Genomic DNA, 18,481 nt, shown 5'->3' on the forward strand with positions numbered 1-18,481 from the left:
TTTAGAGATGCAATTCCACAATCCATTGCAGGAGAAGAACTGCAGGGAAAATAAACTCAGCACCGGGCTTACACAAATGAGCAAGAGCCCTCTTAAACCAGGGCTCTGTCATTGGAAGAAACATACCTTGAAACAACACTCAAAGCTGCTGTGCTATGACATGTGGCAGGCCAGAAACACAACTCAGGACTTGGGCCCTTCTGGGTGTAAGACCCATGTTCTTGCTTTATTTTCAACAAAAATCATGTCAAAACCGAACTAGACGAGGAAGGTTGTGAGTGGGATGGTATGATTTTAACATCTTGTGTCCTCTGGGGATAGAGGCACTTCTGTGGGACACCGTGCATGCTCTTTTATTGCCAGAAAATAACCCAAAACACGGGGGCTAGACCAAAGAACTGAAGACAAGCTTCCTATGACTGCATATATGAAAAATACAATCTCTTCCACCATTCGAAAGCACCCCTCTTCAGAACAATATTTAAGTACTTGCTTAACCTCAGGAAACTTTCTTCAGTTCATGAAAGTCAGTAGGACTTACAAAGTACAAGAGAAAAGTTAAAAAAGGATTTATAAAGGCTGTCCTGAATAAGGACTGATTTAATCACACGTGGAATTGATTTCCTGAATCAAGCCCTTGCAACTTAAGCTAATACCATATTATTCTATGATGTAAGGCAACTATGCTTTTCATTTGGTATTATGTATGTTGTTACCAGAACCAGATCAACTCTAACAACGAACATCTGACTTGAGCAGTTTTGAATACTTGACACTAAATTGCTAAAGTAATTTTTAAAAACTAACTGACAGGAAAGCTCTGAGTTAGCTAGGCTGCCAGAAAAATGACTGGCTTACTGAAATTAAGTATTACATTTTGTTGTGTTGTTTGAGCTGATTTATCAGTTCCTTTGTAGCTGGCATCAGCCTGAGTCTTAGAACCACACTGAACAATTAACCTTTATTTATCAAAACCATTTCACTGGTGGCATTTTTGGACAAGCAACTGCATAGTTGGTCACAAACCTTTTTAACTTGTTAAGAATGTAATGTCATGTATGTATATTTTGCTTCCAAAGTATATTATAATGAAAAACCAATTAAAGGTATGCATTCTTGTGTTAGCTGGGTTAGTGGTCCTCGCTGATTATGAAGATTAGTTATCTTCAACATAATAAGATTATGCATTAAGCAGCTTGTAAGTTTGTCAAGCTTTAACTGTCATTCCAATTTTCTACCCTTGATATTTGGTTAAAGATTACTTCTTTTTTTAAAAATTTCCAGCTAATCATTTCCAAGAACACGTAATGAAGAACGAATTGCTTTGTTCACTGAAACAGACATTGGTGACCTTTTCTCTGGAAGGCTCTTGAGCCTCTTGCTTTGGGTGTAAGACCTGAAGTTTGGAAGAGGGATGTCTCTGTATCTGCTTTTTGAGTCAGCTTTTGCGCTTTTTTTTCTTCGAGGTGATTTGTGTCCCAAAGCAACCCTGACAAAACTCAGGCCATGGGCAGGGATTACAAATAGTTATGGCAATTTCTCTCATGTTGTGCGTGCTCGTGACCTATGCAGTTAGCTAAGAGTTCAGCCTGGTGACTCCAGTTAGACAGGAAAATTTATGGTGGAGTCAGGTGTGTCCCTTCATGCTGTCCTTCCGTCTCTGGGAAACATGCAGAGTTATGTCCCTCTGGAGGAAAAGCAGCAATGACTTTGCTCCCAATTCCAAGCCATTTTCAAGGAGCTTTGCTTGCTCTCTTGCTCAGTTTTTTTGAGAAATGCATTCTTAGCCTCTGCTCTACCGGCCCATATATGCTCAGCTTTGCCATGTAGGTCTATAATCTGGGTAGCCACCTCTTTTTTCAGTTATTATTGAAGTTGAACAATGTTATGTTAAACTAGCAGTTCTTCAGCTACTTCTCCCAACTCAGGAGAAAAAGCAAGTCAGAGTAGCAATAGCCTGGAGTCAAGTCTCTATCAACCTTCTCTCAATATCACAGACCGTGTAGCATCAGCACGGATATCTCACAGAGCTCCGAATCTGGAGGAATTCACCTCTTCCAGATAGACTGAGGTAAGTGGTAGTTCAAGACTGTAGTAGTTTAGCCTGTGAAAAACCTTTTAGCACCACAGAATAGGCGCTATGCTCACACTACACAATTTCTGCTTGATTTTATAGGGCTTGTGGGGATTTAGAATTCTGCACATTTCTGTTTGATGTGGTTTGGTCTACTCTAGTAGAATCTAGTAGAATCAGTAGCTTCATTCAGTCCAGATCCTAAACTGGCAATTAAAAAATAAACCCCTCCAGCAAACTCTGCTTCCTACTTTCTTCCCCCACTTACTCAGACTTGGAAGTTCAAGCCTGTCCAAAGGGGCTGCCGTTAGTTTGGGCAGCATCCTACTGCCTAACATGATAGAGACTTAGGACTCGGTCTTAAAATCTGCACTTGCTTCCACGAGCAACTCTCTCGCAACATGTCTGCAAGCCTGGTCTCATCATACATCTCAAAATCACAGTCCCTCATCAGCATCGAGTTAGGAGGACATTTGAGAACTGCCATGACCTCCAGGAGGAGTCACATGGGAAAGTTATTCAACAACACCAGAAAGTGTAGACACCATAAATCAATGGGGAAGAGGCAGAGGCAGAACTGGGTAGTACAGAGATATTTCAAAACAAAAGGTTCAACAGGTTCTAGCTAGAGCCAGCACAAAACAATGTGGAGAAACAGCTTAAGCTGATTTATTTTAGCTCTTTGAAAAGCAAGCCCTCACCGAGAATAACTCATGAGTGGTCTAATATAGGGAAAAGAGATGAAGGAAACTTCAGGTGGCGGTGGGAGGGAAGGAATTATTGGACCTTGCAACTGCATAGCGCTGGACAAATCTCCGCAAAGTTAACATTTGAGACCAGCTGTATTTTGTTTCAAGGAAGCTTTGAAGTAATATTTTAGGGAACACAAGGCTGAGATCAGAGGTGAAATGCGTGGTGCGTAGCTTAAAATTCATGGGCTGGATCTTCCCACTCCTTTCTTGGATAAAGCTGAGGAGGAGGGATTCTAGGGTTACACGGACTGCCTCGGGGAGACCCTCCTCCACTTTGATATCAGAGATGGGATTTTCCCCCGTCAGAGCTGACTGCCAGACCTGCTGCTCTGAGTCTGCAAGGCAGGGGAGCACTCCGGAGGCACTCAGGGTTTGGAGCTGCGCTTTTCTCTTGCTGCTGCCCTTCTACAGAGCACAGGAATCCTTGAAAGAAGAATTATGACTTCTGTCTCCAAAGAGGCAAGGTGTAGGCATTGCCACACACACAGGACTGAGGCAGGGATGACTTGGGGGGAGGCTGGGCAGAAGTGCCCCCAGACCTGGCTGGGAGTAATTGGACATCCCGGTTCTGTTCTTTGCTCTGCTTCAGCCCTTCCTCGGTACAAAGGCTACACGAGAGATAAAATGGAGGTCAGATCTCCCAAGGGGAGCTACAAGGATGAATGCACAAAGCAGTCAGTGCCTGTGCAAAGTATTATTTAAATAGAAGACATCAGCTGCAAAATTCAAGTCAATCTGAAATCACACCCAAAATTTTAAGGTTAGCTTTAAGGTGTGGAGGAAGAATATTCAAAAAAGCAGAAGAGTTTCTGGCACAGACCCCCTTGAAAACCCGGAAAAATAAGATACTTCTTGTTAATTTTATTAAAAATTAATTTTCACTTGGAAGCAAAGCCACTGCAGATGGAAGATGGCTGCAGGACCACAATTCTCAATGGAGAACCAGAAAACGGGGAGCAAGAACAGTTTTCACAGACCTCCCCCTCCTCTTTCACAGACTTGCACTGAACCTCTAATGATTTCCAAAGGGACAAAAATTACCGTTTAGCTAGTCGTGTAGCAGTTTCTTCTTGAAATCAAAATGCAGGCACTGCCTGGTGAGCCAAAGCCTTGGAAAAAGAAAGGCTTGTGTAATTAGACGAACTGTCCTTTCAAAGCATGAGAAAGCTGCAATTAAGGGGCCAGAAGCTTTCTTCTGCACAGTCACTACTGCTTAAACTCAGCACTACTCACTAGTTCAGGACTTAACCTGTCCACTGAACAAAGAGGTTTTTTTGTATAAAAGTATGTCTCTGTTTCAAAGTACCTGTGCAAAAACGGTTCCTTCTTACTAAATTCACTTGCAGTCTCAGCATATTCAGAGCACTCGTACCTGTTCCAGTGACAAGTCACTACTTATTGCTGCTATAAGTTCATAGCTTGACAAAGCCAACCCTAAAAGACCAAGCAGGCTTCCTAGAAAGGAACAAGGTGTGCTTGGTTAAGGGATCCTCTCAAGCCGTGCAAGAATGCTCCCTACATGGCATCCTAGCCCCATTTTGACCATTTAATCTCACCTTTCTGCATAGCACAGAAGGTGGAATTAGACAGCAGTATCCCTGTCAAGATGAGGAGTTCTAGCTGAGTCTCTGTAGGTTTCAAATGATGGAAATTACTTTACTCAGTAAAGCCATCCCGCTGGTTAGGTCCACACAAGTACTTGGTGACTTTTAAGTCCTTAGTAACACGCTTGCTTGCTTGGTTGTTTTCAAACATTTGCTAAGAAGTGCTTATAGTTTGAGGCGAATCACAAAGTGGTGCAGAGGACACTACATCTAACTATTAAGCAGTGTTTCCTAAAGACCTCTAAGACAAGTCTCCAGACTTTTTCTGACTTCACGGTTTTCACAAGGTATTTTTCATGCAGGAGCTGGACATCACTAGTGGTCTGACCCTGGGCTCAGCAGGGGTTCTTCATGGTCAGTCTCCGCACAAAATCAATGGTTCTTAAAAATGGGATTGTCCACGTTTTAGACTCTAGCCGTGGCTCTAATCACCTCCGGTCTCAAGCTCTTATTCCAGGGAGTAGATGGTACAGACAACTTATGACAAGCAATATTGAAAAAGTTATTGAAGGACGAATTCAGCTCAACACCCTAGCACCTGCACGGGGAAGAAGCTGAAAAGTGCACACCTGGCCCAAGGGTGTCAGAGCATTTCCAAGCCATTCTTTGCAATACAAACTGCACAACTGAAGTACTTTGATCAGGCATTTTGGGCTTACATGGGCACATCTCCACTAGCTTGGAAGAGAGCTGTGAATAAGTAAGAAGCAAGAAAGGGGATGACGCTTTACCTGTTCTGTGAATTCAAATTAGTATGATCTTATTACTTTTTAATAAAGCACTGACAGTGCAATACCCAATTGTATGGCAATGGTTTAAAGCAAAACATAAAACTTCAATTCCCTGAAACACTTAGACCTGATAGTATGGTTTGTAACCAGGCAATTCCACCACCAATGTGGAACTCTTGATTACTTCCTGCACTGAGTCAATTACCCATCCTCACTTCTACCTTTCTGATCCAATTTTGTCTGCGGTCCTCTGTGTTGGCAGAGATCTTAATTGGTTATTTTAACAAACTGACGAACTCATAAAAAGTTCAGAAGTCACAGATAACATGAGTCTCCAAATAGCCAATCTTTTTCTGCGTGATTTTCCAAAAGCCAGGGTGGAATTATCCCATAAACTTAGAGGCAGAAATTCAAGGACTGATTTCTTAATCGTAAAGCACTTATGTATATTTTAACATACTTTGAGATTAAGCACATTAATTTCCAATGAATAATCCTATCTCAGCACATCCTAGAGCTGTACTTCAGCCCTGCCCAGCTATGAGAGGAATCTTTGCAGTGAGAGGCTTTACAGGCTCTGTCGAAATCAATATCAGCAGCTATTCCTCCAGGAAATCAAAGCATTTGCCAAGGCTTTGAGCATGTTTCAATTAATTTACTACGTTTGCTGTAGACCTGAGGTAGGAGAGAAAGTTGAACCTAAGCGGTTAAATGTGAGACACAGGAATCCTGCTAAGACAGTGATCACTGCAACCTGTGCTTTAAAAGCTGAAATGTTTATTCACGTTTTGAACCAAAGTAAATTTGAACTGCTGCTGAGGTGCAATGGTTTACCTACAGATGATTTAATAGTTAAAAAATGGATAGAGACTTCTGCCTATGGTTGCCAAATCCAGGTCTGTGTTATTTCTCATTCACACTGAGTTAATCTGGCTGTCCAAAGACTTTACCTACGGCAGGCTTGCTTCATTGCTAGCACCAAGCAGCTTCACCTATGGCAGAGGGGGCTGCCACGCTAATCTAAGTAAGCAACTACTTGCCATGAGTTTTAAACACTGTCTTGATTTGCTCTCAGAAAGGGCTAGATGTAAAAGCTTTACACTCCAAAAGGTGAGTGGGGACCTGACCAACATGGGACGCAACTACTAAAATAAGGAGGAGTGGTAACAATAAAATAAAAGAGTATTTCGTTAGAAAAATCCTTGGCTGCAATCACTTTAGGTACAGGCAAAGAAAGCTAAAGGCATGTGGGATGCCTTTTCTGCAGAAAAGCTTAAAATAGAAAAGGAAATCAATACTCATTTACAGTATCTGGCAGTCACTGAACCAAAACATACATGTACACCTACAGCAGAGCAGAAATAACAACATGTATTTAAAGCACAGGCTGTTATTCTGCTGCAGGAACGCTGTGTTTTATGTGGAGTGCTTCACCAGCAACTGAGAAGCACCACATATTTCTGACCATTTTCAAAAAGCCTCAGGAATATCAAGAGCAAATACTTTCAATACCACAATTATTAACCCCACCACTGCCAGGCCGGCTCCGACTCCTGCGATTGCCGGCAAAGACAGAGTCAGAGCTGATGCGTGAGCTAGCAGCAGGGAAGATTTGCCTTTCCTCCTGAGTTTCTCTTCTGCCAACTTACAAGACACCATTTGTTGGATCACATGTGAGGGGTGCATCTCTCTCAGCCTGCAACAGGAACGGGAACGGGAAGAGCTTCATCAGCTATATCGCTACGGCGCAACGCCAGGGCTGCTCATGGCATCGGAGACACAGGGGTCTCAGCCGAGGGTTGAACCATTGCACATGCTGTGTGGGACATGGGGAGGAAGAGAGACCTCAGTTCCGTTGCTGTGAGATGGGGACGGGGCTCGGGAGCACTGGAGCACCCATGCCTGTGCCTCATGGGGTGCCCGAGAGCCGGCATGGGCGTACGGAGCGGGAGAGAGGTTTGCGAACTGCCTGCAGGGCTGCGGGGTGGCTTGAGCGGGGACACGTCTGCAAATGTTTTGGGCTTAGCAAAATATAAACAAGCCTCAATGCTACATTTAGCTGGGCTGAGGGATCTGACCATCTCTCCTAAAAAACACGCACAGCAGGAAGCAAACCCTTGATGGTCAGAACCCTTAAATGATGCTTCAAAAGAGAAAGGTATACCTATGTGTAAGAATGACACAATGTTTCCACCGACTATGTAAAACTAGGGGTTTCAGGGGAAGGAGTAGTGTTTAACAAATCAACATTCCTCAAACACTGAAAGTGAAATTAAATATAATCAAAGTGAATCTGATGATTGATTTTTTTTTCCATTCCCCAGCTCCAACAAATATGACCAGTAAATAAACAGCATAAATAATAACAGCTGACTCCTCATTCACAAAAACCAAAATGCTTTGCAAAGGGAGCAACTAGGCTTGTCGTAGAGTCACAGAACGCAGAGACGAATGGGACCTCAAGAGGTCCTCTGATCCATTACCCTGTCCCAAGCAAGGACCAACCCTTCCTCACGCTGCCACGTAAACTGAAGCAGGAGAGGCGAAAAGCCTTGCCGATGGCCAGACAGCACGCCAGAGGCAAGGATGGACACAGAGCGTGAGGCAAAACCTGGCAATCAGTGGGACTTTACCAGCAGAGTCAAAACGTCCCTGAGCTCCAGCCCTGTGCTAGATGCACTGGGCCACAGTGAGCCTGGAAAGAAAAGTCAATTTTTAAAAAGCTGTCTGTCCTAATGAACTTGTGGGCAGCTAAAAATGTCAGAGAGGTGATCTGCGCATTTTCAGGACAACCTGGGTTGAGATGCTTGGTGCTCCTTGCTAAAATCATTTGCGGAGGGCCAGAGGATGACTGAATGCTGATCGCTTGAATATCCTTTTAATAAAATGAGATTATGAATGCTGCTCAGAATACAGTTTTTAATACGCCAAACATTGTAGACTAGCTCTCAGACAAAATTGAAAAAATGAAGAAAAAGCTTCACCATTAAGTCAGCTAGATGTTATCTCTACAGCAATTTAATTACTCACTGCTTCCTCATCACTCCTCATGCCTTTAGCCCAGCAAATTAAGCCACTGCAGATTTCTGGAATGTGACAGTTGAATTTGAAACCTCACTGAGATAATTTTGAAAAATAAAAGTAAAAAATACGTTGAAAAATTATAAAAGTAAGCTCATCTTGCCAGCTGGTGAACTAGCTAACCTGCTGACACTTACAGCAAATTAAACCAAGTTTCTGTTCTAAAAAAAGGCCAAAGATTTAAGTTTTATTCCCTCACTCTGCAAGCTTCAAGCTTGATCAAGGAAGAAAGAAAACATACAGAGCAAGCCCTTTTTATCATAGGTCAGATAGATGGCTGAAAAAGATCAGTAATTTTTCTTGCCTACCAAATCTATAGTAGTTTGTACATTTTCTCCTTACCCATCGATACACAATACCGGAGCAAACGATTACTACGCTATTACTGCTGAATGTTTGGCTTTAGCCCAGTTGTCAATATTTTGTTGCCTTTTTTTTTTCCCCCTCTCTCTTTTCTTTCTTTTAACGGATTGCTGCTGAGACAATTTACTTGTAGCTGAACAGCAGAGAACAACTAATGCATCACTTAATACATTTTTTTTAAATCTCTCTTCAAACATCAAGCACTCTCCAACCACCAAAACCTCAAGGAATAACTTACTTTCTCTGGCAACTTTCATCTAGAACCCAATTTATATCACTTGCCTGGATGATTACACCCAATTTTAGATGAGGAAACAAAAGCACAGAGAAATTAAGGATCCGATTCTGTAAATCACTGGTCACTGCCTAAAGACTGTCTTGACCATGGGTTTTGCCTGTTCTCTGCTCCTCGTTGACTTCTTTATTCTGTTTTCTGACCCTAAATTTTCTAGGTCTAGCAAGCTGCCTTTGCCATCACTTAGTAAGGGAGGATTCAGAGGCTCCCATCACCAAGTGAGTGCCTGCCAAGCAGAAATGAAGATAGCTCCTGGCTGGAGAGCAAGTGTCTGTCATGCAGAAGGGGAGTCTCTTTCCGTCCAGTGGAAGTACTCATGAAGTTTGGTGTTACTCTAGGTTTTGGGACATTGAAAACAACTACATGGCTGCTACTGCAAAAATAATGAATCCCTTTGCTCGCAAACATACTGCATCTGTCTAGGAGAAACAAACACATCCCCCACGCTCCACGACACATCCCCTCTCCTGCTCCTAGCTGTTCGTGGACAGCCCGTAGGAGTGTGCTTGGAGGCAGGCAAATCTTACTGGAGTGCTCTGGCCACCAGGACTGCTTCCACTGGCCACTCCCTGCCGGTTCCCAAGGCCACACCTTGGTACCACTGTCTGGACAGTGAGTCTGGTCAGCTTTGAGACACTTTCCTGACACCACCAGCCAGGTCTGGTTGCTTTAGAAGATGTTTGTGGTCGGGACTAGCCCAACGTTGGTATTTGGGATTGTTGTACCAGTATTTCTCTTCCAGTTAACATGAGTGAGATTTTATTGGTCTTCAAGAAGAAACCCTAGGAGAGATACAGTTTTAACGATGTCAAAAAACTTTATCCTGCTGATTTCCTTCCTATAGGATAGTAAGCCATACTGATACAGTGCCAGAATGTCTGTACTGGTAGAGTCAGGGCAGGGATGTATGGGGATAGTTAAAGATGTAACTGGGGTGTGATGAAGTAAGGGACCTGCCTAGGCCTATCTTAAGGAATCTCATGGGCAGGATGCAATACTATCTTCTTGGATACTTAGGAGAATCAGCCATTTGCTATCAGGGTTGTGATCAGGTTGCTATCAGGTTGTTTGCTATCTCTTGGATAAGGGACAATAGAAGGTTGTTAAACACTGATGGCTTCCATTCAAGTGGAAGCACATTAGGACAATGGCAGGCCTGAACCTAGGGAAGGCAGCTCAGCCAAATGTGTCTGCAGGGACAGCTCTTAGAACAATGCAATTTCCCTGGAAGAACAAAGACATCAGATGTTCGCCCTGGCTCTGAAAAGCACAAAGCCACAGAAGCTTGAAGGGAACTTGCAAGGAAACACAGGCCAACTCCTCTGCAACAGGCATCTAGAAATAATACCCTCTTTGAGCCAGTACAACTATACCAGCCAACTCTTGTTGTAGATGTATTCATGGTGATCTAAAAGAGCTGCTTTGTGTCCTCAAGGGATGTTCAAGAGTGCTGAAGAAATTGAGGCAAGGAACTGTGTGCAGCTGGTTTTATTATTTTGTCTAAACCTACAAATTTCTTGTGCTAGTGTAGTAAAGTGCTCTTGCATCTGGAACCCTGATAAAGTTGATGAGTTTGTCTGCTTCAGCTATTGCGTTCCTGTCAACAAACAACTGGTTTAGAGTGCTCCCACTTTGATGAGCTGAAGAAAACTTACACACCAGCGTGAGAGGAGAGCCGGCGCAGGGTCTGCTCCAGATAAAGAGACCTGGAGGGACAGGCAGGGCTCTAACTGCTGAGTGACCAGCTAGGGGATCCATCAGCGTCATGGTACAAAGCCAGTACTCATCATCACACTTGTAATCCCATTAAAAGGAAATGAACTATTTGCATGACAGAAGCAAGGTTTGCTTAGCCTTCAGTCTCTGGCAGAATCATGAGCAGAAATTGAGTTTTACACCACAATCTCAAGACCATTTTTCTTCTTTTCTCCTATTTCTACCTCTAGCTCTGATATTCATCGTGTTGGACAGCACCGTTTCCAAGAGTTCCTCAGGTGGCACGCTGAGAACCAACATTGATTTTGCTTCCTTTGCTGCTGTCTCAGGACCAGGATGAAATTTTACTGCTTTGAGATTCATAACAGGGACTCCTAAAGTCACCTTGTTCCCGCACACCAATGTCACAAATTTGCACATTTGTGCTGAGAAGCCGATCCTAACAGTGCAATGAGCAAAAGGGACAGTTTAATTGCAATTGTTATTCCCTTTGTTATTTGCCTTTTTCCTTGGGTTCTGTGGAATAAAAGGCAGATTCGCTTCTGTTGAACATTCCTGTGGGGACTGAAAAAAATTATCCTACTAAAAAAGCCCGATGGAACGATCTACAGCAAGAACCAAAGCTGCTCTCCTGTCTGTCAGAGTCCCTCTTAACGTGAAGCTGGTTTGCTAATTTGCCCATCCTCTGGAAATGGATAAGAAATCATAAAAGGATGCCCCCACTCACAGTGAACATGACAGTCACATGGAGCAAAGAGAACATAGGCATTAAAGGACCGCATCCATGGCTGATGGATAGAAGGGAGACTTTAGAAACTCAGGCAATAGCAATACAGCAAGCAAAGCCTGGAATGTTGATTCGACGATGATAATTGTTATTTCCCCTTTGCACTGCCTGTGATGTGATCAGACACAGAGAGGGAGCTGAATCCATCCTACAATAAACTGTGCTGACATAAGTCACTTTGCACCATACAAATTTGGCCCTTGTGCATTAGTTTGAAGTTGACCTCATGAGTACAAACAAAAATGTTCTTCGAGAGTGACACTGAATTAGAAATTCCTTTAAGTATTTCTAGAGACTAACACCACACAGTATAGTTAAAAACATTATAACTAGTGACTTGATTCCCTTTGCTTTGACTTCACTTTGGTTTATTTATTTGTTCATTTTGGAAGGGTCTGAAAGTCAAATTCAACTTTGTCATCTGCTCATGCTGGGAGCTGTGCTGTTCTTCTGGAAATGCCATGGAAATGCTGGCAATGAGGTGCCAAAATCAGCAAGCAATATTCACAATTTAAGGGCCAGTTCAAATATAAAAGTAGTTTGTATTTCTGCACCACAGGCACTTCTGCAAAGTCCTTGGGGAAGAGAGAAATATATTTTTTCCTTATTGGCTTGGCCTTTCATTACTAACAAGTCAGAAAGAATGACAGGCATTTTTCAAAGAGTAAAACAAATTTAAAAAGTAAATAGAAAAGCAGGTGCTTTTTGTTTGTTTAATTTTGTATTTTTAATCACACTTGTCAGGTGTAGAACTGGAAGAACTCCTACAAAGACACTGTTTACTCAGACAATTGCAACTCTGTTCACTTAAACCATGGTCACGATGTCTAAAGTTGAGCCAACCCATTTTAGCGTACATTAGCAATCGACCAGGAACACATCTGTGACCCACACGTGTCTCAGCTTCAGGCAGCCTCCTCAGGCGGACCACTTCAGTTGCTGGCAATCATCTAAGTGCACCTAGAGACCACTACGTGGAGAGACACGCAAGCATCATGCTAACTAGCCAGGTAATGATTTCTGTTTGGTAGATGAGGAAGCTCAGATACAAGGATGTCTGGAACCCACATTTTCAAAAGCATCCTCTAACTACAAGTATCTCAAGCTTCAAGTGTCCAACCTTAGAGTGGCTGATCTACAGGGAGAGAGTTGAGCATAATTTTCTCTATCTGAAGTCAATGGTGGCTGCAGGCTATTAGCACCTTTGAAAAAACTACTCTGGATCAATAAATCTTACAGGGTTTATTTGAGCTCAAGCAGAGGGGCTGAAAGTGCCCCAGAACAAACTGTGCTTATCTAGGCAGCGACAGGAACAGCTGAAGCATCCAGAAAAGGCTACAGGGATACAGAACAGAGAGGAAAAGAAGGTCATCTCTGAACTTCTCCAGGCCCTTTAGGGGCCTCAAAGGAAATGTCTTGACTTCTCCTCCCAACTTTCCTTCCCCTTCCTCATCCCACCTCTATTCTTAGCAGCTTTGTCTGAGAGCTGGGAACAGAGCATGGTTTCTTAATTCCTCACCTCCTATTACCTCGTATTTTGCCTCAGGCCTCTCAGGGTGGTGGCAGAGGTTTTAACCTTGCATGAAGCCATTGTTTTTATTTACACAAAGACTGCTTTCCCATTAAGTAGGGTTTCCTCAGCTACTGGGACACGCTATAGGCATGGGATCAATCTGGTTTGGTACCAACAATTGAAACAACAATAAACAACCAACAATCCTCCAAACAACTTTACATGGTCCTGAAAATGCCCTGCCTTGCCCAGATCTTAAGCTCTGCACTCACTAGTGAGCACTCAGTGCCAAGCGTTACCTGTTTTCACGCTCCACAGATCCTGCTGTTGGCACAATACAGGAAAACACCACCAGAACATACTGCTTTTTCTTCCTTGCTGCATTCAACAAGACCACTTAATTACATCTTAAGATGAAACTGGCTCAACAAGTCGGGCAGCTTGCAGGGCTGCTGGCCGGGGAAGTGGCACCTGCATCGCTGCCAGCAGACAGCAACAGAAGACACTCAGTCCCCAGCTCTGCTGTTGGGAGTGACTGCCCGCCCGACAAAAACAAGTGGAAAACACCGTCACCCTCCTTCCTTAGTCCCATTACTACCTACTCTGTGTACCCCATCTAATCATTATGACATCTGAGGGCCTTTGTGTGTCAGCTTCCTGTAAGGTAATCACCTAAATCCCCCTTCCAAACAAAGCGGACCCTGCTGAGGAACTCACAATAGGTGCCTTTCACTCACAGGACAACCTTGGCCTCGGTGGCACTTATAACAAAGCTTCCATATGTGCACCAGTATGGGCTGGTCAGTCAGATCAACACCACACAGGATCAGAGCCTGGATATTTGTGAGCACGAAGCAGAAGAGGCTCACAAAACTTCCCCACCTTCCTGACAAATCGTTTTTTAAAAAAAGATATGCTACAGCACGATAGTCTGCCACAGCCTTTACCCACCTTTGCGGGTCTGTTTGGGGAGATAAAAGAGGAGCACCAGCTCCGAGGGGCGATGTCTGTCAGTCGGCCCCACACTCAGAGACTGCCTAGCCATTGTTTGCTCTTCAACCCCAGGCTAGGGCTAGTCTTTAATTTTTCCTTTGGCAGATATCCCGGTTTTTCCCCCTCCCTGGGGGAGGGATCAAGGATGATAAGTTCTATTCTAATAGAAGGCAAGTCAATGATAACCTTTGGGCATCTGCAGTGAAGAGGTATTTCTATAGCCCTAGCTGGGATTAGATGCATAATGGATCAATGAAAGATCCCACCATTTGACAGTTATAGTGTCATTCATTAGCGTTAAGATTTGAACCTGAATCAACAATTGAGTTAGAAGATTGAAAGAATCGCCTTCAGTATTTGAGATAGAATAAATTGTAACAGGCCTGTAAAAGTCCCCTGAGGTGTCTCTCTTTCTCTCCCTATACATATATATAGAGATCACTTTTGCTGAACATTTAAAATTAGATGAAAGTTGCTGAGCTTCTACATATGAAGCAGAAAAAGCTGAGCTACTTATGAAAAGTGAGAAGGGGAAAAAAAAAAAGTATTTTTGGTTTGCCTATCAAAGCACTTCAAGAGCATTCTTGACTGTAGGATCCAGGCACTAACTTGTTATTCAGTCACTTACCATCTCTCTCATACATAACAATGCAAAAAGAGCTAATAATAAACAGCACGCCCCCTCCTTACACACAAACATGCAAAGACAAACACACACGCACTTAGGAACCACTTGTAAATGAGCAACACTGATCCCATCCACTTTTGTTGTCACAAAACTAGGGCAAGCTCACTCTCAATTAACTGCTTGGTGCATAGAGCCCTGAAAAAAATTAACTACCCAGAGGACTTAGACACCAAGTTTTAAGCCCCAGCTCTTTATCATCCTTTCATTTCTGGATCAAAGACCCATCCACTCACTACTAATTCACTAAGAAATTAAACATTAAAAAAGAAAGCAATTCCACAACTGGGTGAAGAAGGTTGTGGGCAGTTAATGATTAATTAGCATTATAATACAAGACAGCCTAGTTTCACAGTAGAAGCTTGTTTTGATAGCATTTTTTTTTTCTGTAGAGGAAATCTTCAGGTTGGCGCAAAGACTGTGTAAAGCAGCAGTGCCAAAAACTTTCCTCCTTGTTTCTGAAAGGCAGTGAGTAGAAGTAACTATAAAATGCTCTGTGGACCAGGTGGCCTTAAACCAAGACCCATGTCCTACAGCCCAACCAGTACAATGGAGCTATAGTGGGGTGGCTGCGCTGTCCTCCCCTCTGGGGACAGTGTACTTCGGTGCTTGCCCACCTCCCAGCTCTATGTTCCCACTGCCCTTAGTTTGGCAGGCGTAAAACCCAAGGCCAGCTAACTTGGACCCGTAGCCATCTCTCAGCGTAGCTGCAGGCTGATTTGGACACAGGATGATGTCTAACCTGTCGGGTGGTCAGGAAAAAGTTCAACTCCCTACTACAGCTTGAACAACTTTTTCCCGTGACTGTTTTCTAGCTGTATAAAATCAACATAGTTTTTCCTGTTGGCTCGCAGAAAAAGAAAACAATAAAAGAACATCCAGATTTTTACGGAGTAGCTACCCATCTAACTAGTGGTAGCATAAATACATGCCAAGCCAGCAGATACTGGGAGGAAGAAGAAAGACCATAACTATGGGAGGAACAGAGATAGCTTCCTACAACAGATCCTAATCAGCATAGAAAGCTATTACAGTAAAGGGATTATTGAAATTATGACAAAAACATTAGAGAAATTTCTCTGTCTGGTTCCTTGTCCGTGTTTATTACTGAGGTCAGTTTTGAAATCGCAGTTGCCAGTGAAAGAGTTCCCTAAATCATTTAGTAACTATAAATAATTAAAAAAAACCCACAAACAACAGTCAAAAAGCAATGGAGTCAAGCCATATTCTGCCTGTTGCCCTGAGATTTCAGCTACTACTGTTGAAACTGAAGTCAGATGTTGATGTTTAATCTGTTGACACTGAGAAAATCAGAAAGAATAGACATCTCTAAGCCTGTGTCTCATCCCTCCCTGATTGCCTGTGCTATTAGTTTGAAGATAGTTGTTTATTGCTGACAGGCATCAGCCACCTACATGTGCCACTCGGTAGCCTACTGAACTGCCAACCAAGCCAGCTGTGCATGAAATGACAGTAACTCCATGTTTGACATCTGTAAGGCCGACTTGAGTGAGTAAAGGTTTGTAGAATACATCTTTACAGTAGAGGCTCTCTCAGATGAGAGAAGTCTCTCTTAGTGGCTCTGTAAAGCTCCATGCACATAGCCCTGTAACGCCAGTCAAGCTATAAATAATAATTATGCTATTAGAGTCTTATTTACTGATAGTAAAAAAATGACATTTGCTTGAAAGTGCTCACCTGGGAGTTGCTGCTGGCTTCCAATACCTGCAGAAGAGATACTGCCCATCAGCATTGATGATATGGGGCAGGTCCTTGTACGGGATGTTTTGAGGACTCCGCTTTGGCGAACTTTCCTCTGGCATTCTGGAAGAATGACCTGCAAGGTGTTGGAAGAAACAAGACATCCTTTAAAACAGGTGAAGGCAAGATAGAGGCTGATGGGCTTGGTAGCCACAGACATTCAAGAAAGTCAGTCAGTAAGGCAAGCACCACTGATGGAAGTGTCCCTCCAAAACCCCAGCCAAAGAGCCCCCAAAATCTTTACTGCTTTAAAACAGAAATGTAGCATTTTGTGTTCAGAAAAGGCTCACATTTTGGGGAGGGCATTGGAGGGGGGGAAAGGAGGGAAGATCAATCCACCATTACTACTTCATTACAGCTTTCTCTCCCCCACTTCTCCCATCTGTGTTTATTTTGCATCATTTTGTGAAACGGATCCTAAAAAGAATATTTTAGCTGCAATCAAGGGCAGATTGTGCAGCAACCGCTACAGATAGGAAAAGACAGCTGCATAAAAGATTTATCTCTGCCGTAACATCTCCAAAGAACAGCAGAGGGTATGCAGCAGAGGTATCTCCCACCGTGTCATCATTAGGATCTTCTCTGACATCTCAAACAGGAAGGTGGCGGCGGTGGGGAATGAAACATTTCCAGGAGAATTTGCAACAAACCTGTTTTCATCCTGTGCAAGGGTTTGCATTCTAGTGAGGAGCCGGCATCGCAAGTCAAATGCAAGCAGATAAGGCTTTTTGCACCTCGCTGCGGAGATGCATTCACACTCCGCCAACCACGCAGCCCCCACGGTCGCCGGTGGGTGCCCGGCGGGTCCCTCCCGGGCAGCTCCGGTGCGCCGGGCGGGCTGCGCGGGGCTCGCCGCAGCTCCTCTTCCCGGCTCGCTCGCTCTTTGAGGAAAGTCGCTTGGGTAATTCACCACTTCTTGTTCATCACTTTTTTTTTTTTCCCCCTTCTCAAACAAATTGCGTGTGTGGGCTGAAGTGGCGGTGGTGGGAGGGGAGGTTGGGAAGGGTGGGGGAGAGGGAGGGCTGACGAGTGGGAAAGCTGCAGTCCACTTCCCAGAAGCTGCTGCACGCACATCAAAGGCACCTTGAACACATGCAGCTGGAGCAGCTCAGAAAGTTCCTGCCGCTGCAGGTTGTTTGCAACTTTGCTTCCTTCCTGCCACTTACTGTTCGGAGGCCACGGCGACGGGGGGAGGCGAGGGAGGGGGAGACCTTTTTCTCAAAGCGATCCCCGCTGCGAAGCCATCTCGCGTGTAAGCGCTACTTCCCCAGCCCCTCGCTGCCAGGCAGGGAGCGGGAGGGAGGGGAGGAGGAGGAGGAGGAGGGATCCAAGCACCGACGCGGTCCCAGGTCGCAAGCCCCGCACAGGCATCCTCCCGCCGCGGCGAGGCGGGCAGCCTCCCCGCTTCCCCCGGCGGGGCCGAAGCCGGGCGGCTCCACCGCACGCCGTGCACCGGCTGCTCCCGGAGGCAGCGGCGGAAGGGTGGGAGGGAGGCTGGGTGAGCGGACGGGCGGTGCCGCGCCCGGGACGCGGTCGCTGCGGCTCCCCGGCTGGGCTGGGCTGGGCGCCGGCCGACCGAGCGGCGGTGCCCGGCGGAGCGGCGGGCAGGGCGGGAGCGGGGGAGCCGCTCGGTGCCCCCCGAGCCGCTTGGCCGCGGGGAGGGGGGAGAAACGGCCGCCCTCTCCCCACGGCAGTGGCGGTGCGGGGCTGCCCGGCCCACGGGCGGGTCCTCGCCGGCGGAGCCTCCGTCCGCCTCCCCGCCGGCCTCACGCGGCTGCCGGCAGCGGCGCGGGGCCCGGCAGCCACAGGGCTGCCCGCAGCCGGGCCGGCTGACAAACCCGAAACACCGGGCTCCTGCCAGAGGAGCGGCCGCTCAGCGCAGCGCCGGCGGGCTGGGCGGCCGCGAGTGACAGCCCGGCGGCGTGGACGGCCTTTATACGCTGAATTGAGGGAGGGGAGGCTATGAAGCCGTGCTGCCTTCCGGGCTTCCCGCTCTGCGCTGCTCTTTGTAGTCCCGAATCCCAACTTCCCTGTTTGCATGCAGAGGTGCGGCTCTTCAGACTTTGAAGCCACGCCGGGAAGATGGAGTCTTTCAGGTACCGGTTCGGAGGAGCACCCAAGCCCCT

At 45.3% G+C, this 18,481-nt stretch overlaps 1 protein-coding gene across 2 annotated transcripts in view; it reads right to left on the reverse strand.

Moving 5' to 3' along the window:
* The window catches only part of MGLL (monoglyceride lipase), a 67,928-nt gene extending 49,971 nt beyond the window's left edge, over positions 1-17,957 (reverse strand). The window contains exons 1-2 of one of the 2 annotated variants that reach the window (XM_075158920.1): positions 17,522-17,957; positions 16,293-16,431 (exon numbers count right to left, since the gene is read on the reverse strand). In XM_075158920.1, coding sequence (XP_075015021.1) covers positions 16,293-16,417 — 125 coding nt within the window. In that variant the 5' untranslated portion in view covers positions 16,418-16,431; positions 17,522-17,957. Of the gene's footprint in view, positions 1-16,292; positions 16,432-17,005; positions 17,332-17,521 lie in introns of those variants that run through there. The other variant, XM_075158917.1, reaches the window with a different exon arrangement.
* Positions 17,958-18,481: the final 524 nt, after the last annotated feature.

Source organism: Calonectris borealis, chromosome 10, assembly GCF_964195595.1.
Source record: "Calonectris borealis chromosome 10, bCalBor7.hap1.2, whole genome shotgun sequence".
NCBI lineage: Eukaryota > Metazoa > Chordata > Aves > Procellariiformes > Procellariidae > Calonectris > Calonectris borealis.